Below are 20,880 nucleotides of genomic sequence, written 5' to 3' on the forward strand. Positions count from 1 at the left end.
TTCTGACCATTCCAGTGTCTCACCAGCTAAAGCTCTCCACTTGCATGAAGGAAGGCTGTCTGTAACTCAGTTGGGTGTGGGTGGGTGTTTTTGTTTTGCCTATGGAAATCCTTGGTCTAATCTTGAGTTAGGGCTGGGCAGGATCCTGTCCTCAAATGCTGGAAAGCTTCCCTTAGTTGGGGTGTGATGGTCTTCCAGGGTGCAAGGCTGCCAGTGGATGACCTTAGCTTTTCTGCCACCTGAGGTAGAAGCAGTTCCACCAGTTTCCCTCCGATGCTCTGAGAGCAATACAGAAGGTGGGAGGTGTGTGTGGAAAACATCCCAGGTGGGTGGCATTTGTGTTCCCATAACTGTCTGTCCTCTAAGTGAGGCCACTTGCTCAAAGGTACATGAGGATTGCCCCTGCTTGCTCTCTGTAGAGCATCCATCCCTGACTGTTTCTGAGAGGCACTCATAGCTCTTCTATGTTGCAAGCAAAGCCAACAAGTTGCAGCTTACCAGCCCCTCCCTACTGCTACCTGAAGCCAATGTGTCCCCCTTGTAATGTCTTTTAGTATTATTTTTATTATTTTTATTACACAAATGTACAAAAAAACCATACCAAAATCAACTGAAATCAACATATTGTCATAATATCTCACGATCGAAACAAATCCCTTTTCCTGATCAACCTTTATATTCTTTTCTATTTTGGTAATCAATATTCAGTATTCAATCTTTATTCCTTTCATTTTTTTTAAAAAAAGAGAGAAAACAGGAGAGAGAAAGGGGGAAAGGGAAAACCAACGGAGCTAAACAAATACAAAGCAAAAACAAAAAACAAAACAAGGCAAACAAACAAACACAAAAAACAAAACAAAAAAACTAACACATAACAAAAAGACAAACATGTAGACAAAGCAAGCTAAACACAGTAGAGAGGGAAAAAACTCAAAGAAAGAAACCAAAAAATAAAAATAAAATAAAAAAACATTCTACTGGACTTTCTTATTTCAGAATATTTTAATCTTTGTAAATCCTTCTGTGATCCCCCTTTTCAGTTATTTTTCTTCTATATGTGAAATTATATTATTAAATTATATTATTAAATTCTTCTCCTTTGATTTTACTCTCAAATTACATGTGAAAGGGATCTAGGAGTCCAAGTAGACCACAAGATGAACATGATTCAACAGTGTGATGCGGCAGCTAAAAAGGCCAATGCGATTTTAGGCTGCATCAATAAAAGTATAGTGTCTAGATCAAGAGAAGTAATAGGATTCTAGCCTAGAATATGAATTTCATCATTATGCCATTATAGGATGCAAAGCAGATGTCTGAGATAGCATTACATGTGTCTGCTCTAGGGTATTCCTATCCCTACCCACATTGGGCTGAATCTACAATGACTTCTGAATCCTTGATAAAAATTGGCAATGCATAAACAAAGGAAGTTAAGAGACAGGCAAGGAACTATTTCTTATACCTCAGAAAAGGTGAGGACTGGACACATGACACGAACTCTCCCTTTGATTACAGTGTGGCATGTTGATGACAATGATATTGCTCAAACAGATTAACATTGGTGTGCATCCCCTCTGCTCCAATGGCCCTCACAAAGAGAGACAGTTTTACTCTTGTCACATTTATTGGATTAAAAACAGGAAGGAAAACAAATTCATTCATCATAGAATTTGGGGATGTTCTCCCCCACAACCACTTCTTCCTTGACGCCATCTTTGGTGATGGTGACAAGGTAAATGACACCTCCGCTGGAACCGTCCCGGACCATGGCCAAGGCAATAGCTGGAAAGGGGGAAAAACAAGCAAAATCAGCCACTAAACAAGGGATGTGAGATTAAAAAGTCTATGTTTTTAAAAGGAACTGCCACATCCTGTCTGCCCTGCCCTGAGCTATTGTAACAAGTGAACATTACCACATCCTCTGTTCTGTCTCATGAAAGACCATTGCTGCAGTTTGGTTAAAAGCTGTGCCCTCAAAAGATAAATGCCACAGACCCATAAAAAGGAATGGAACATGGGGGGAAACGTCAGCTTTGCTTTCCCCCAGATTTAACTTATTAAATCACAAATTCTTGAATATTATGAAGTTGGCAAATTTTGGTAAAGTATTTTAAAAATTAAATGAAATTAAATTAACATTTCTGTTTTTACTGTCCGTTCAATACACGCAAGCATTCCCAGCATGGAAAGGACCATGCCGTATCTGCCAGTAATTTGGTGTTAATGATGGAGAGGAATCTCTTTTAAAAATTAGATCTCTACTTCAGCCCCAACTTGATAGAATACACAGCAATTCAGCCCCAGATGTTTAAGTATTCAAAAGACTGCTCACACATTCTGATTTTTAAAAATCTCATGTTCTTTCCACCCTGAATATGAAAAAAAAATTGCAAGCCTTGGTACACATGTGTCAACCTCTGAATTAAAAGGTATCTTGTAGCACCTTTGAGACTAACTCTGCAAAATAAATTGGAGCATAAGCTTTTGTACACTTGGTCAGCTTTCTCAGATGTCTCTGAATTCAGCCTCTGAATTATAACAGAATTTTCATACATTTTCTATTCAGACTATTCAGGCAGACTATTAATGTCTACATGATACAAAATTCACAACTGGGATGTAACCAATTGGAATTCAAAGTTTCCTGAACTAGTAGAGCCTTATTCCGAATCAACAAGGACAGTACAGAAAGGAAACAATTTGGCTTCTTAGCTTTCAGTATTTGCTTTCACAAAAGCCTGTTTTATGTAGTGATTTAAGTGTTGGACTTCAGGAGACTTGGCACGGAAATCCACTGAGTGGCCTTGGACAAGTCACACTCTCTCAGCCTACAAAGAAGGCAATGACAAATCTCTTTTGAAGAAATCTTGCCAAGAAAACCCTGTGGTAGATTCACCTTAGGGTCAACATTAAGCCAGAAACAATTTGAAGGCAAACAACATTTGCTTTTACTCTGGCCGCCAAAGAATTGACCAAATCAGTTTTGCATCATGCACCACCCACGAAATGGACACCACCAATCATCTCACCATTTTTGGTGAATTGTAGACATTCTTCTTGGTCCATCCCAGGTTTGTAGGCAGAGTCAACGTAACCATAAATATAGGTGCTCCCAGATCCCCCAATGGCAAAGGGCTGTCGGGTGAGCATCCCTCCTAGTGTCCCATAGACCTGTTGGGATGGAGAATAGCAGAAAAGAATGATTATTCCTTATGAGAGAGCCAGCGTGGCATACTGGGTTGTGTGTTTGAATGTGAAAATCCCCACTGAGCCATGGAAACCCTCAAACTGCTACGCACTCAGCACTCAAACCACTACGCCACACTGGTTCACCTTAGCGTTGCCATAAGTGGGAAACGACACAGCAGCAACAGGCATATAGTAAGGGTTCATGTGTGTCTAGAAGGTCCAAGTAGATCATTTTACATTAGCTTGGCTGTTCAAGGCTAGGAAAAGACTTCTGGCTAAGAGTCGACCAGAGGAGTAGTACAACTGGGATGGGAGATGGGTCACTCCACTTTTCTTTGTTCACTTCTGCACTATTCTATGGTGTTGCTAGAGTGAAAATTGGGGAGAGCTCCTCTCCCTTTAATGGTTGTGCAGAAGACAGAATTTCAGTAGGTGCTGCTTGTTACACAAGACATGATACACAACCATTCCAGGGATATGAGCTGATGCCAGTTCTCAGTCTGGCAGCTCTAATGCCCAGGGGACCTATTAGCCAGCCACGGGGATCTTGACTCTCAGCCCAAGAAGAGTCGACCACCTGCTACATTGCTTTATTCCCAGTAAAGCTTCTCCTGGAACAGGGGTGCGTGTTGGGATTTGACTCCTCTGCTCCCAGACTCACCTGCCCACCTTTCCTGGGGTCCCATCCTGCCACCATCAAGTGAGCCGAGAGCTCCTCTTTGTATTTGTAGCTGATATTTTTCACCAACGTGGCTGCAGCCAAGACCAGGGGGGACTCATCCATGTCCAAACTGCTCAGGAGGCAAAAATGAAACATTTGTCAGTTTTGATATAGGGCAGCAAAGGAAGCAAACTTTTACAAAACCCAAAACAAGAGTAGTTAGTGTGGGTTTGTTCTATCTCTCCTCCCTCATAATTTGTGTTCCTTGTCCCTCAATAGCTAGTTAGCATTCCCAGTCCTCAGTGAGCAGCTTAGGGGGAATATTCCCATACCTTCTAACAGATGAAAGCTAAGATACGCATGGCCAAGGATCATCAGAGTGTGGTCATGATAACAAAAAACATTCAAATGGGAGAACACACAAGCCAGGAGATGCAGCAGCACTTTGCTTTTGCCTGAGGCTACAGGGAAGGGCAAGATTCTGCCTGCTCTTATCCCCTCTGCTGAGCGGAGTACAAACTACTTCTGGACTAAGAACTCAGTCTGCAACAACTGACAAAAGATGAGAACCAAAGAGGGAAGGAGGAGAGAGAACTAGGACATTTTAAAAGTATCTGTAAAAGTGACAGAGGTTTAATCAGGTCTGTCCCTGCCAAATCAGGACAGTTGGAGGGTATGTATTCCTGTATTCATATTTGGGAGAACATTGATAGACTGGGATGGACTATTAATAACTACTTAATCACACAAGTACTTTGGAATCGTGGCTCCCTCCATTGATTTGTACAGGAATCTCTCACTTGTGTTTCTGAGGAGATTTGAAACAGCTTCTGAGGCTGCCTCTACACTGCAACATTAATGTAGTTTGGCACCACTTTAACAGTCATGGATCCATCCTGTGGAATTCTGGGATTTGTAGTTTTTAAGACATTTCACCTTCTCTGTCAGGGAGTTGAGGTACAGCCACGAACTACAAAACCCAGGATTCTCTCGGATGGAGCCATGGCAGTTAAAGCGGTGTCAAATTGCATTAATTCTGCATTGCGGGAGCAGCCTAGGACTGCTTCTGTAAAATGGGTATAACAGTTATCTGTATACAACAACGTCACTATGAATGTCAAACCGTTTTTAAAATACTAAAACACTCTGCACAAGTAAGAGGAAACATTGCTTAGTGCCCCAAGGCCCAAAGCCAAGAAATATGAATGTGTCTCTGCCTTGACCAAAGTGGAAGCCACCATCTTTTCTCTCAGGATAAGATAAATGGCAGCAGGCAGCCTTCGTTGGCTGGACCCTGAGAGAGAATGCGCCACCTCCTAGGCCACTATAATTAGGCCTAAAATTCTATTTCACGTTTACTGGCTGCATCCACACTAGAAATAATCCCGTTTGTTGCTGCTGTGCACCTTTGAGTCATTTCCAATGTATACTGACTCTATGGCGGACCTACAGTATCATGGCATTTTCTTGGCAGATTTCTTCAGAGGGATTTTGCCATTGCCATCCACTGAGGCTGAGAGAATGTGACTTGTTCAAGGTCACTCAGTGGGTTTCATGGCTGATTCAAACACTGATCTCCCAGAGTCATGGTCCAACCACTATGCCACGCTGACTCCAGTTTGTCACATCTTCAATGGCAAGGCTCAGTACTATGGAATTCCGGCAATTGTAGTTTTACGAAACAAATAGCCTTCTCTCTGGTGTTACATCACACTTCAGATCCCAGAATTCCATAGTACTGACCCATGGCAATTGAAGTGGTGTTGAGCTGGATTATTTCTACAGTGCATATGCAGCCTGTGTCCTATTGAACTCAGTTGGGACTTATTTATGAGTAGATGTATGATAACATTGAAAATGTATCCGAAAGGCAATGTGACTTAAAAACAGCAGACCTGGGTAAAGCGAAAGCCATACGGCAACAGATCTGGAGATAAAAATCATGGTAAACTGGGCTCAGCTAAGAAAGACTGTGCTCCCGATCTTGCCAGCCAGTGCCAAAGGGCATCTTTTGTTGCAGATTGGAGAATTCCAAGTTCCACTTCCATGACAAGAACCACGTGGGCCCTTTATCTAACAACCGACAATACCACATTCACAAATAGCCAAGCTAGATGGGGCACTGCCTTTTCTGGGAAATCAGGCGATAAAAGAGAAGCATCCTGTTCCACTGTGGCCACCAGAGGGCGCTGCTTCACCAGTGAAAAAAGTCTCTCCAGAACCAAACTTTCCCTCTCCAGTTGCATCTGCATTAGTGCTTGGTTCCCCTTTTATTTGTGCACCTTTCTTGAGGGCTGCCCTTAGAGTTATCAGCTGTGGAGGGAAAAATATGGTCTGGTTTAGCAGTGGCATCACTAGGACTTGCCTCACTGATTGAAAGTAGCTGCAAAATCAATCAATCAATCAATCAAATTGTCTATTATATATATATATATATATATATATATATATATATATATATATATATATCTCAAGCTGAGCTGTCCAGGTTGCTGCTTACGTCACTGATGACACAGATGATTGACATGTATTTTGAAGTGGCACAAACTCATGGGGATGACAACTGTGCCAAAAAAGAAGCGATTACAAGGGGATAATGAAAAGATCTGCTTTCATAGTGGGAACGATGGATCTTTTGGAATCGGTTTACCAACACAGAGCAAAGGCGAATCACGCACCAGTTTAAATGTAAGTGGGAATGAGCCCTTAGTGGGGTAACTAAGGCTGTCTCCCTCCACCAGCCAGGCCACCTGGTGTGGTCAGCACCCCTCTCACCCCTAGTGATGTCCCTGTAGCTTACTACTACAGTCCTCCCTCCACATTTGCTGAGTTTAAGGGCAAATGACCCCAATGAATGTGGGAAAACTGCAAATAAAAAAAAATAGTATTCTTTTTGCCTGAGAGAAGACTTCTCTAGGAATCTCCAGGTCCTTTAGTGCAACTCTATGGTCAACATCTGCCAGAGGTTGATTATAGGATTATGCTGGAGGACCTACTAATGCCTAGAGAAGTGTTTTCTCTATGAACATCTAGGTTCTCCAGCACAACTCTATGGTCAACATCTGGCAGAGTTGTGTTGGAGGACCTAGAGATTCCTGGACAGGACATATGAATCAAAACCGCAAATAATCAAGCCCACAAATGCCAAAGCTGAAATTTGTGGCGGGCCAACTGTACTACTACTACCACACTGATATTATATTCATTTGTATCTCGCTCTTTATCCCAAAACTGAGACCCAGAGAACCTCACAATATTAAAAGAACAGTACAATTAAAAGCATACTAAAGTAATATATTAAAATACAATTACATTATTATAATATTAAAATGGATTGCTTGTTAAAAGAATAAAATACAGTTTAAAAAGTGTTTAAAACACCTTAGAACAATGCAATACCTTAGCCCATACTTTAAAAACTTTCTATTTTAAAAGTCTAGTCTTCAGCTTTTTCAGATCCACTTTTGATCCAAACATAGATCTGAGGATCTACTTCTTAATTAGTTGTTTCTAACCTACCTTTGCTGGTACTGTTGCATCCCACGTTCGCTCAGGCTGTAACCCAGTAGTGGGTCCTAACCCATCACTTGCAGTCTTGCAGATGAATGGCCCTAGCCTGCACAATTCAGTGCTGGAATGCCAGATGCATAAAGGAACAAAGTTATTGTGCCTTTAATAGTTTTGGAGGACAATGGATTTCTCATGAAGGCTGTTCCTGCTAAAATGTCTTCATCACCCAACTATTTAAGATGTAGGAAAGTAATTTTATTTTTTTCTGCCTATCTTCAGCTTTCCTGCCATCAAATGTCATGCTAGTAATATCTTGCCATTAAAGGCATAGGGGCAAGCATGAGGTAAAAAGATGGCAACCTTGAAATTCCAATTGCGTCTGTTTCTCACAATTTTGTTAGGAATGATTTATTTTGCTGTGTTCATTAAGAATGTATATTTTGGGTAAGAACTTCTGTGTTTCCCAATTAAAAAAAACCCTCTTAATGAATCTGGGATGAATTCTTAATTAATTCAGTCAGAGCTACATGATAACTTTCATTCTATAAATAAGGGGTAGGAACTGTGTGGGCATCCAGATGTTGTTGGACTATAAGCCCCAGCAGCCTTCACCAGCATAGTCAATGGTGAGTAAAGCTGGGAGCTGCAATACCAAAATATTTGCCTATCCTTGCTATAAATGTGAGGTTGACCAGTAAAACAAATTCCCATAGAATCACAGGGATACCTCAAAGACAATCTAGTCCAACCTTCTGCTCATACATGATGTCTTGATAAATAGTCATACAGCGTTTGTTTTAAAATGTCCACCAAAAGACAGCCCAGCACTTTCCAAAGCCACCTGTTCCACTGTCGGACAGCTTGCACCATCTGGGAATCGTTCTTAACATTTAATCAAAAATTCCCTTCTTGTAACTTGAATCTGCTGGCTCCATTCCTCCCTTCTGGAGCAGAACACAATTTTGTCTTTCTCACCTCATCTCTATGACAGTCACAGTCAGACTCCAAAACTCTCTGCTCTGGGGGTTGGGAAACATTCCTAGGCTTATGGTTGCATTTCAGACTCTCACGAAATTCCATAGCAGACCTATAACTCACACTGTCCCAAAGAAAATGTTCTTAAAAGAAGACTCCACCTGAAGCCATTGAGTTGGAATTAATTAGTAAATTTGACGTTGCAGATCTTGGCCTCAGTGGAGAGTGGGGTGGTTTGCTCATTGCAAAAAGGTATTGTGTTTTTTTATATGTTTATTTGTACTTTATTTACTTACATTGCAGATTCATTTGTGGACATACACGGGCCACATTCTTACTGAATAGGTCTTCTATCAATTTATGCTGTGCATACTCATAGAATGCACTCACTTTATGTTCTACTTATATCTCTTTTCCTTTTTTGTTCTCAGTACATCTACTCTCTTTCACACCTGGCAATGTGGTCTCTTGCCATGAAAGCTCATACCACAACAACTGTACTCTTTTGAAGTGCCACACAAGTTGTGGTTGTTTTTATTACAACATGACTACTGCTGTGTGGCTTCCTGAGTGGTTGTGGCCACAGCCAAGACCAGAGTCTGCCCATGCCCACCTGCGCTGCTCCCTGCCCTTCCTCACCTGTGGAGCTCCAGCTGGTAGTTCACCATGTCCGCAATCGCCTGGGCATCAGCTGCCGACCCAGAGAGTGCGCAGTAGATCCGGTGATGGAGGGGCTCAAGCTTGTTGAAGACCCGGTTCAGCACGGACTCCCTGTAGACAGTACAGCAAGACTTTGAAATCCTCAGTTTGACTCCAAATGAAAGAGGGAGCTAGAATATTAGGATCAGCACCAGGCACCCTCTAGCTTAATCCAGAAAGCATATTCACCAAATCATTCTTTTAAATCTGTTTTTAATGGAATAAAAGCACTCTTTATCTGATGCCAAAAGAATCATAAAGAAAGGCCCAGACGACCCTCTCTGGGGACACTATTTCACAGCTGAGGTGCCACCATTGAAAATGCTCTGTTCTTGCCACCAGCCTTGCTTTACTTTCAGAAGGCACTGGGCAACAGTGCTTCTAAAGACACACTGTCTTCACTTTGTAGTAGAAGGTAAGGTTTTTCCTTCTTCTTTAGGCAATGTGACCCCATAAGTCATTGTTATTATATGCCTGCAGGTCATTTTCAATTTCTGGTAAACCTGCCATGGGGTTTTACTGGTAAGATTTATTCAGAGGTTTGTCTACCTTCCTCTGAGGCTGCGAGTGTAACTTGTCCAGGGTCACCCAGTGAGTTTCCATGGCCAATCAGAGATTCAAACCCTGATATCCAGAAATCTAGTCCGGCAGCCAAACCACTTCACCACAATGGCTGTTACAGTGGGTATTCACTGGTACATTTTCCACTGTGATCTCTCCACCATGGATGAAGGAGTGACTAAATGTATGACATCCCATTCTTCTAATATTCAGATATCTACACACAGAGAGACAGAAAAATTCACACAAAGCCCTTACCCTGCAGAGACTCGTGAGTCAGAGCCCACCACGACACCTCCGTCAAACTCCACAGCCATGATGGTTGTCTGTCAAGGGGAAAGAAATGAGAGGAAGCTCTCAGTTATTCGCAGAGAAAGACAATTGCTCTTGTGGTGGGAATATATATATATATATATATATATATATATATATATAAATAAAACATCTGGCATGGTACTTGTTTAGAACACAAAGTAATTAATACACACAAACTTATGTTGGGCTCTGCTTAATTTCTAAAATAGGTGAGCATTTTGGAGACTATGGAAGAAGAAAAAGGAGGAGAAGGAGAAGGAGAGGAAGAGGAAGAAGATTTATTTATATCCTGTCTTCGTCCCAATACAGGGACTCAAGGTGGCTAACAAAATTTAAAATAGTCCAAGTTAAAACAATACAAAAGATTAAAAATGCAAAGTTTAAAAAGTTTGTTAAAAACAAATTAAACAATTTCAAAAAGTTAAAAACATTACTTATTCATAGTTTTTTGTGTTTTTTTCAGGCTATGTGGCCATGTTCTAGAAGAGTTTCTTCCTGATGTTTCGCCAGCATCAAAATGGCTGGCACAAAAAAACTATGGATGCCGGCCATGAAAGCCTTCAACTTCATATTACTTATTCAAATTTAAAAACTCTTATAAAACTCTTACAGCACCCATGCCAGAGTGAGAAAGCCTGGCGGTATGAAAATGTTTTTATCTGTCACCGAAAGGAAAGCAGGAATGGCCTCTCTAGGGAGGGAGTTCCAGAGCCTGAGGTATATGTAGATCTAAGATCTCAGTAGATCTTCAAGCAATTTGCAATAGATCTGCAAGGACTTCCAGCTGGTTTAAACACAGTCAAACAATTGATTGTCCCCCTTCTGTCTAAATTTGCTGATGAACAAAATATATTTGGTAGAAAACCAGAGCAGACCTCTGTGTATGAAAAGACATTTGTGACAACCCAGTTTCTGGAACTGAAAAGACAGGCGGAACATCTGCTAGGTGGAACCTCCACCTGCCATTCCCTTGATCTTGAGCTTGTATTTTGAACTTGGGTCCTATTGGGGAACTCAAGATTCTGGTGAAAAAGGAAGTAGATTCTGCCAAGCCTACAGTCTTCCTTCCCCTGAACCATGGGAGCTACAATGGTCAGGGATGATGGGACTTGTGCTCCAACAAGGTCAGGGGGAACAGAAGTATGTCACCAAGAATCATGAGGCACTATCTAAGAGAGGTTGCATACTTTGGACAGAAATGTGTGCACCCCATGGCCCTGCACTGAGTTTTGTTGTTCTTCTTTGCTGTCAATGAGAATGAGAAACCTCCAAGAGATCCTGATGGTCCTGATCAGGTCTTGCAAACTCGGGGCTGTGGTTTCCTTGATTGAATCAATCTACTTGTAATGTGTCCTTCCTCATTTCCCATTTTATTAAGCATTACAGTGGGGCCTCGGGTTTTTTGGTATCTGAGGGGTGTGTGTGTGTGGAACAGATCCCCTGCAGATACCAAAGTCCGACTGTATTGTCTTCCATTGAGTCATCTCATCGCATGATGTGTAAATTAGCCTTAGTTTAATCATTTTGGCTCCCTAGAGAGAGATCAAGCTTAATTGGCTCTAGGATCCAACTACTTGTCTATTTGATGGACTGGGGACCACAGAAGAGATTCCACCTCAACATCAGGAGGAACTTCCTGACAATAAGGGCTGGTTGACAGTGGAACACACTTCCTTGGAGAGTGGTGGAGTCTTCTTCTTTGGAGGTCTTTAAACAGAGGCTGAATGGCCATCTGTTTGGTATGTTTTGACTGAGAGTTCCTGCATGGCAGGGGGTTGGATTGGATGGCCCTTGTGGTCTCTTCCAGCTATTATGATTCTATGATTCTTCTTGACCCACGTATCAAATGAGTTCATGGTTTTTTCACTTGTCAGCTTTCTTCACTGTCCAACTTTTATATCCATATATAAAAATGAGAAATACTATGGCATGTTTGGGCCAGAAATAGTAAAAAACTGGGTATTTGCTCCTCATCTTCTGTTTGGAGGTGACCCACAAAAGATGACAACCCAGGGACAGCCCCTGAAGCCTGGCAAACCAATTGTGCCAGGAGCTCACTCTTTCCTTGCAGCCTAAGGCATTAAGAGATGCCCTTGCTGGAGACTGAACTATGGACTTTCTGTATACAAAGCATACAAAGCAAGTGCTTTCCCACTGAACTTTGGTTTCTCCACAAGTGGATGGAGTTCAACATCTGTGAAAAATCACCTCCATAAAGCATAACTCAGGTGGGGTGAATGGGAGAGAGGAGAGGTCCATTCTGTTTAATTTTATAATATAGCTATACAGATCCATCCAGGTACAGGAGCCTAATCTGTAGGACCAAAGACTGTATTTAAACAGCTTGATCGTAATTCGTTATGGTAATATTTATACAAAACAGTTACAGACCCTCTGTCCAGCTCCATACAGCACCTAATGGAGTTAAGAAACAGTGCGAAATCCACAAGGAAGGTGCCAGGCGGGGAAAGAGGGGTGTATGAGCAACTTGAACAGGGCAGACCCAAGATATTCAGCTGTCTGAGGCAAAGGAGAAGTTGGCACACACTTGCCATTCTACATGAAGCTCATGTGGAATGTCATTCAGAGTTCTGGGGTTTTAAACTTATTTTTAATTAGGCGTTTCAGTCCAGTTTTAGATGTGTTCATGTATTGGATGTTTTAACTGTTTTTACCCCTTGGTGGGTTGAGAGGCTATAGACAAATGTCTTAAATAAATAAATATGAAGATGCCAGCCACAGATGCTGGCGAAATGTCAGGAAGAAACTCTGCTAGAACATGGCCACATAGACCGAAAAATCCATGAAAAGCTATAGATGCCGATCATGAAAGCTTTGACTTCACAAATAAATAGTATGTTAAGATGCAAAATGATAGCTGAATCTTGACATCATCTTCTGCTGCCACAAAGGCTACCTGAGGGAGACAGGCAAGCCAGGCCTAGCTGACAAGTGAAAACTGGAGAGGGCTCCTGTATTGTAAATGATTGTGTAGAAAAGGGAATTTCAGTCCTGTTGCTTGTCATGCAATGGGATAATGAGCAACACCAGTTGAAATTCCTTTTTCAATACAACTCTTAAATGTAGAGGAGCCCTCTCCAATTTTCATTCTGACAACTTTAGAGAAAGTATGTGTGTTTGCATTACTCTGTCCTCCAATAATTTACCTTCCTTGCCCCTCAGCTTCTGCTATTCCTGGGCTCAATCCCACTTACATTTTAACTGGTTTGGGATTTGCCTTCGTTCCGTGTTGGTAAATCGATTCTAAAAGGTCTGTCATTCCCACTACAAAAGTGGATCTTTTCATTAGACCCTTGTAATCACTTCTTTTTTGGCATGATTGTCATCCCCACTAGTTTGCGCCATATATAAAATAAATTGATACAAGATTCGATTCAATTATTTTGCAACTACTTGCCTCACTGATTGCAAGTACTGTAGTTGCAAAATCAATGAATCAAATCATCTATCGATTTTATTATTTTTTTAAAAAAACAAAACCATAGGTCACACCACGAGCACAAAGGCAGAGCTGAGAGTGGGAGGGAATGGTGGATCTACCAAAAACTGAGGAGGGATGGTAAACACCCTTCTGCCATTAGTCCCTCTCCTCCAGAATGATGCGATTCAGATCCGCCGTTCCCACTTGTTGAACACGCTTCGGAATAGATTATTTAAAAAAAAAAACCACTAGGAAACTGGTGTCTGAAAAAAACAGTTTTTTTGCATTTGCCTCACTTTATGGCGACAGAAATCAGCCAAAGTACAATCGGAACCAGTTTCACAGTGGGAACGATGGTCATATAAATTGACCAGCAATTCGCTTTAAATCGTAGTGGGAACAAGCCTCTGGCTGTCACCTCACTGTGTCTATTTGTGAAGATATCACAGGGGATGGAGACACATTTGATCCATCTTTCTCACCAGAGGTGCAAGTGACTTCCACAGTATAGTCCCTGTTTGCCAGTTTTGGCTGGTGCACCAGTTGCAGCCCCTTCTGAAGAGAGACAGCCACGTCTCACTGATACATACCATGGCATCCTCCTGGTGAGAATGCTACACAACGTCTTGTGCATGGAGTTGTTTTGGAAAACTTCCCAGAAGTGTTGTTGATTTTAAAATGCAGGTGCTGGCTGGGAACGAGGAGAATGCCTCTCACTAGTTCTGAAATGCCTTCACTGGATGCTGGCTCCTTTCTAAACTCAATTTGAAGTACTGACATTTCTCTATATTGTTGGGTTGTGCTCCTTAGCAGCCCTAGCCAGGATAGCCACTAGGGTCACTCCTATGACTTTTTCATTGGTATATCTCAAAGAATGTGCTTATAGGAGTGTATTTTAATGGTTTTATAGTATTGTATATTTAACTGTTGGTTCTATGTGTTTTCTTTTTTAATTGTGTTTTGTATTTTAACATGTTGTACCCCTACTTTGAGCCTCGAGGAGAGGCAGGAAAGAAATAAAACTATTATTATTATTATTATTATTATTATTATTATTATTGAGGAATGCTGGGAGTTACAGTCCCACAACTTCTGGGGATCTCCCTTTGCCTGTCCTTGGAGAAGCTGAAACAGCCTGGGGCCTGGGGAACTGAAAAACTCTCTCTCAACCACACAGTTGTCCCTTTTTATTAATGGCTTCCCTGGAAGATTGGCCTTCTCTGCTTTCTGAGGGCCTTTGTGGTAGTTGGCAAACACATTTTAAAAAAATATTCCTAGCAAGGACCAGTGGAAGACCTTTTGCTGCCTGAGGTGAAGGACAAGATGGCATCTCCGATTCCCCATTTAGAAGGCGGATGGATTGGATAATATTTATCATTATCATACAGGTAAAGGTAAAGGTAGTCCCTTGACATGAATACCTAGTTGTAACCAACTGGAGGTGTTCATCTGTATTACTAAGCTGAAGAGCCAGCGTTGTCCGAGGACTACTCCAGTGGCCAGGTGGCCAGCATGGCTGCAAGGAACGGTGTTACCTATCTATCTACTTGCATTTGCATGATTTCAAACTGTTAGGTTGGCAGAAGCTGGGAGTAGTGATGCAGCACTTGGGCCTCGAACTGCCAACTTTCCAATCTTCCAATCATTAGAACTGGCATCTTAACCACTAAGCCACTGCATCCCTCTTACTATACAGGTACTCTTTATTTATATCCCGCTTTCTACCAACAATTAGTACACAAAGGGGCTATTAATTCTTACTTCACCTCAAGGCAGTTTTGGAATGCAAGATAGATTGTGTGGCATCTTCCAACAAAGAGCAATAGCCAGAGAAGACAGGAAGAAAAACTTTAGGGGTGTCATTGTGGCCTCCCTTCCCCAGCCTGACCAAGTCATATCACTTTACCTAATGTCAGGGCCAGCCTTCTTCCAAAATTGGCTTTGCATTGCATAGGCTATATTTGGTCCAGTGGGCCCTTGGTATCTGCTGGGTTTTAGTTCCAGGACCGCCCCCCCCCTCGCCATGGATATCCAAATCCATGGATGCTCAAGTATCATTAAATACAATGGGTTAATAAAATGGTGTCCCTTATATAAAATGGCAAAATCAAGGTTTGCTTTTTGGAATATATATATTTAAAAACATATTCAAGGTGTGGATGGCTGAATCCACGGAAGAAGAATCTATGGATATGGAGGTCTGACTGTATTTTTGTGCTCTTCTATTTATTCATATCCCATCATTTCACTTCATAGCTTGTTTTCTTAAAGAGCTGAGAACAGCATTTCTGACCATCCTCTTCCACTTTATCCTCACAACAACCCTGTGAGGCTGGTTAGACTGGGACAGAATGGCAGGGCCCAGGTCACCCAGTGAGACTCATTGACTGAGCAGGGATTTGAAGCCATCACACTTTAGTTTGAGTCTAATTACTACACCACATGGATCACCAGTATTAGTCAGGTCATTTTTTCATTTTAATTATATCACTGTTGCTATTTTTGTGTTCTATTTGTGTTATTATTACTATTTATATAGCACTGTAAATTTACACAGTGCTGTAGATACAATCAATTAAAATAGATAAAATAAACCTGCTTATAGCATACATTCTACAAAAATAATTAAATATAATGCATATTAGTACATGTTAACATTCAATAAAACAACAAATTAAAATAACTTTAGACAACAATTATCTCCTCAGCACCTGTATTTAATTTAACTGTGTGTACACACACACACATGTATAACACTGAGTGTATTGTTAACATAATTTGAATTGCTACAGCCATTTGAAAAATTAATACATTTTTAGGGGCATCGCTATAGGGTTCAGGGGGTTCGGACTGCACCAGGTGGCATCCTCAGGTGGGGTGACACCACTGCTCCCCAAACACCTGCCTTTTGGCAAAAATGGGCTGTAGCATTCACCTGTGTCCTTTTAAAATGCCAAAGAGATGGTCTGAGTAGGACAAGAGACTCAGTGGGAGGAGAACGGAGAGGCCCCCAGTTTAAAAAATATATAAAATTTTAAAAAATAATATAATGTTTAATTTTTTTTAATTAATTTTTAATTATTTAAAAATTTCCTTTAAAAGATCACATCTTAACCAATTTTAACTTTAACCAATTGAAATTCTGTACATGTAAATACATTTAAAGTCTACATATGATATTGTAATTTAAAGGGATTCAGGTAGTCCTTCCTATCAACGGATTTTTTAACCCACTGATTCAAGCATCCACGGTTTGAAAATATTCCCCAAAAGTATAAATTCCAAATAGCAAACCTTGATTTTCCATTCTGTATAAGGGACACTATTTTGCTATACCACTGTCTTTAATGGGACTTGAGTATCTATGGATTTTGTTATGTATTTAGGGGGGGGGGCTGGAACCAAACCCCAACAGATAACAAGGGCCCACTGTAGTTTTAATTTTGCTAGTTGTTTATGTCACAATTATTACCATAATATTCAATGATATAAGAGAATTATGATGGATGAATAACATTAGTCCAAAAAATATTACTAAAGCTTTTGTATGGTGTGGTAGATGGGGAGGGTCAATGGAGGCAGGGTGAGGCCATGCATTATGGTAATACCAACCCTAGTGACGCCATGTAGCACAGTGGTTTGAATGTTGGACGATGACTCTGGAGATAAGGGTTTGATTCCGTTCAGCTGTGGAAACGCAATGGGTGACCCTGGGCAAGTCACACTCTCTCAGCCTCAAGGGAAGGCAATGGCAAACCTCCTCTGAACAAATCTTGCCAAGAAAACCCTATGATAGGTTTGTGGCACATAAGATGACCAGAGTGAAGCCACAGCCTCCACATACACAAAAAAGGAAAAGTGGGTCATTACACAAATAAAAAGAGGTATGTTTCAGAATAATACTTTAAAAACCTTCCTTGGTTCCTTCTCCATCATTATTCAATTATGATTTTTTTTGAAAAAGACATATAAACTGCCATTTTTTAAATAATTCAACATTGGAATAATTGGAAGGCCTTGGAAGCCAGACTTTTCTCAATGCAGAATGTCTGCTGTTTAGTGCACTGTCTGCATAGACACAACCTTGGCTGAAGTACATGGAGTGTGATCTCACCTCATTCCATTAGTGTAAGGGAGGAATGGGGAACCCAGGCCCTCTAGAAGTTGTTGAACTAAAACTCCCATTATCCCTGACCACTGGCCACACTACCTAGGGCTGCCTGAAGCACGGAGTCCAACATCCACAGGTTCCTTACTTTTGGTTAAGGCAGTGTGACCTAGTAGGTAGAGACTTAGAAGCCACACAAGTCCCATCTCAGATGTGGCCTCCCTGTCTAGAAATGGGCAAGGCAGTCTCCCAACCTCAGCGTTTCCTCTGCAAAAGGGGGAAAGAAACGATTTTGATAATGGAAAAAAAATCAATAAATGTTGCTGAATTTTCTTGCAGAACGCCCCTCTGACTACAAGCTTGTCTTGAACGTAGCAGAATATACACATACTGTATATATTCTGCTACATATAGGAGCAGCTTGTAGTCAGAGGCATGTACGTGCCTCACTCCAATGTTTTGGAGTTTCATTCATATCTTCCCACTTTTTCCAATGAGCTACAAGTGGCATGCATGGCTTTCCTTCCCCTCACAACGACCCTGCGAGGTAGACTGTTGCTGGCCCACCATGGTCATTGGATGAGTTTCATGACGCAGTGGAGACTTGAGCCTGGATTTTAATCATAGAATCATAGAATCATAAAGTTGGAAGAGACCCCAAGGGCCATCCAGTGCAACCCCATTCTGCTATGCAGGAACTCTCAATCAAAGCATCCCTGACAGATGGCCATCCAGCCTCTGCTTAAATACCTCCAAGGAAGAGCATTTTCTAAGGGCAAAGCCCACTATAGAAAGAAGCTGGCCTTACAGCAGCTGCAAGATTGAAGTCGAAAGTGCCAGTTCTGGAGCATTAACAGTGCAATGCTCACACCCTGCCTGCCTGCCTTCCCATCAACCATAGAAAAATTGGTTAATTCACTTTGGGAGCCTTCATCTCTTTCACCTCTCTCCCTCCCTCCCTGGTCAAAACCTCTTTACCCCATCATCAGATCTCTTTGGAAGGGTTCACCCTCCATCTCCATCTCTCCCTGCAAGATTCTGGAATGGGAGTGGACTCCCAGTGGATCTCAACCAGTCCCCCCCCCCACTTCCATCCCACCCCATGGACCCCTCACTCACTCACCCCAAGGCTGATCTTCTGCATCCGCCGATGGTCCATGGCTGTGCCCCCTCCCTACCCCAAATACCAACAGACTCAGAGGGCAGCTCCTTCCTTGACCAAAGGCAAGAAGAGGCTCAGAGTGAAAGTGACAGTAAGGAAGTCTTGGCTGAACCAAGTGCAGTGCCGCCTTTGGCCGCCAGGGGGCGCCCCAACACACCTGAAGGTTTGAATGTTCACCTGAGGAAAGGTTTACCTGAGAAGAAGCTGGAAGGATGGGTCGACCCCAGGCCCACTCCTGGAGCATCCCACGCCGCTTCCCCAGCGCTCAGATTGCAAGGGGACTTGGCACATCTTCCCTTCTTTGAAGGGAAGGGGACTTGAACTCCTTCCAGATTCTCTTTGCACTGACAGATGCAACCCTTCAGGCACCTGGAAAGCAGGAAGAAGAGAGTGCCTCTGAGCCAGTGCAGAGTGCATATCTTTCAGGCCACTGGGAGTGTTGTCACCCCAAAGATTGAAATGTTGGAGGGATGTTTGGAGACAATGAGACACACCTGAGTTATTCTGGAGTCTACATATTAGTGCTCTCTGCCCATTACAAAGCCTTGTGTTTTGCTTCCAAAGTGACACCTACAGCTAAGGTCTCCACATATGCTCTGCTCTGTAAAGCGCTGTGTAAAGCCTATGGCGCTCTATAAATAAATGTAACAACAACAACATATGCATACCCACCATTGGGTGCTTTAGAAGTGCTTCTGCAGTCCATATATATTCAGATGTTTATGTCATCTATCATACATTAGGGCAAAACACACAGGGAGTTTCTCAGCCCAGGAGAAATAAACAGATATTTTGCTCTTATACAGTTTTTCCATATTAAACTCACTTAAATCATAGTAGCACATCACTACGGGAATAAAATGCAGTGCCTTCTCCTTTGATCATGAGCATATTTAGGTGGAAATTTGCTTTTTTTCTTTTTACATAGAATCATAGCATTGAAGAGGCCCCAAGGGACATCCAGTCCAACCCTCTTCTGCTATGCAGGAGCTGTCAGTCAAAGCATCCCTGACAGATGGCCATCCAGCCTCTGTTTAAAGACCTCCAAGGAGGGAGATTTCACCACTCTCCATTTGAGGGAGTGTGTTCCACTATCGAACATCCTTTACTGTCAGGAGGTTCCTCCTAATGTTCATAGAATCATAGAATCGTAGAGTTGGAAAAGACCACTAGGGCCATCCAGTCCAACCCCCTGCCATGCAGGAAATCCAAATCAAAGCATCCCTGACAGATGGCCATCCAGCCTCTGTTTAAAGACCTCCAAGGAAGGAGACTCTATCACCTTCCGAGGGAGTGCATTCCACTGTCGAACAGCCCTTACTGTCAGGAAGTTCCTCCTAATGTTGAGGTGGAATGTCTTTTCCTGTCGCTTCCATCCATTGTTCCAGATCCTGTTCTCTGGAGCAGCAGAAAACAAACTTGCTCCCTCCTAATATGACATCCCTTCAAATATTTAAACAGGGCTATCATATCACCTCTTAACCTTCTCTTCTCCAGGCTAAACATCCCCAGCTCCCTTAGTCGTTCCTTATAGGGCATGGTTTCCAGACCCTTCACCATTTTAGTCTCCCTCCTTTGGACATGCTCCAGTTTCTCAATGTCCTTTTTAAATTGTGGTGCCCGCAACTGGACACAATATTCCAGGTGGGGCCTGACCAGAGCAGAACATAGTGGCACTATTACTTTCCTTGATCTAGACACTATAATGTTATTGATGCTGCCTAGAATTGCATTGGCCTTTATCACTGCCACATCACAGTGTTGACTTGTATTCAACTTGTGGCCTACTAGGACTCCTAGTTCCCTTTCACACCATACAATTCAATCATGAAGAAATTACCAGCAACAGTCCATGCCAACTGGTACCTCATGCAAAATTTACTGGGTTTATTACAAAGACCAAGAGAAAATTTTTAAAGGACACAGTATTCTGTTGGCCTTTTCCATGCACATTCTCCCTTCCTTCCAAGGAGTTGAGGGCTCGCCTCTCCCCACCCTTTAGAGTCACAAACGACCCTATAAGGCAGGACAAACAGAGAGCAACAAGTCCCCAGACTCCCAGGAAGGCTGACTCCTTGGGGATTGGAATGGATTCCTGGATCAGCTGCAGATGCCTTCCCAGGCATGGGTTGGACTAGGTGACCCTTGGGATCCCTTCCAGCTTTGTGCATGTTTTGCCTGGCTGGGAAACCCCCACTTGTCTCTGCAGGCAGAGTTGCTCTTAGGGGAAAACCAAGGCTCCTCTTTCTCCTGCC

At 42.2% G+C, this 20,880-nt stretch overlaps 1 protein-coding gene across 1 annotated transcript; it reads right to left on the reverse strand.

The window, feature by feature from the left end:
• Positions 1–1,608: 1,608 nt before the first annotated feature.
• Positions 1,609–18,705, reverse strand: LOC149320465 (proteasome subunit beta type-9-like). Its single transcript, XM_089502456.1, has 6 exons — positions 18,587–18,705; positions 9,857–9,924; positions 8,978–9,109; positions 3,854–3,983; positions 3,033–3,174; positions 1,609–1,785 (listed from the first exon to the last, which is right to left on the reverse strand). Exons 1-6 carry the CDS (start codon positions 18,620–18,622, stop codon positions 1,658–1,660), a joined length of 636 nt encoding a protein of 211 aa, XP_089358582.1. The 5' UTR covers positions 18,623–18,705; the 3' UTR covers positions 1,609–1,657.
• Positions 18,706–20,880: the final 2,175 nt, after the last annotated feature.

This window comes from Sceloporus occidentalis, unplaced genomic scaffold (genome assembly GCF_023333645.1).
Source record: "Sceloporus occidentalis isolate IW3139 unplaced genomic scaffold, rSceOcc1.0.p SCAF_1, whole genome shotgun sequence".
In the NCBI taxonomy this organism is placed as follows: domain Eukaryota; kingdom Metazoa; phylum Chordata; class Lepidosauria; order Squamata; family Phrynosomatidae; genus Sceloporus; species Sceloporus occidentalis.

Excerpts from the sequence above, each read along its gene's own strand:
- LOC149320465 (XM_089502456.1), bottom strand. The coding sequence starts at position 18,622 with ATGGACCATCGGCGGATGCAGAAGATCAGCCTTGGG. Across the intron at positions 9,925-18,586 it reads TGCAGAAGATCAGCCTTGGG|ACAACCATCATGGCTGTGGA; the intron begins GTGAGTGAGTGA and ends TCCCCTTGACAG. Across the intron at positions 1,786-3,032 it reads TCTACAATTCACCAAAAATG|CTATTGCCTTGGCCATGGTC; the intron begins GTGAGATGATTG and ends CCCCCTTTCCAG.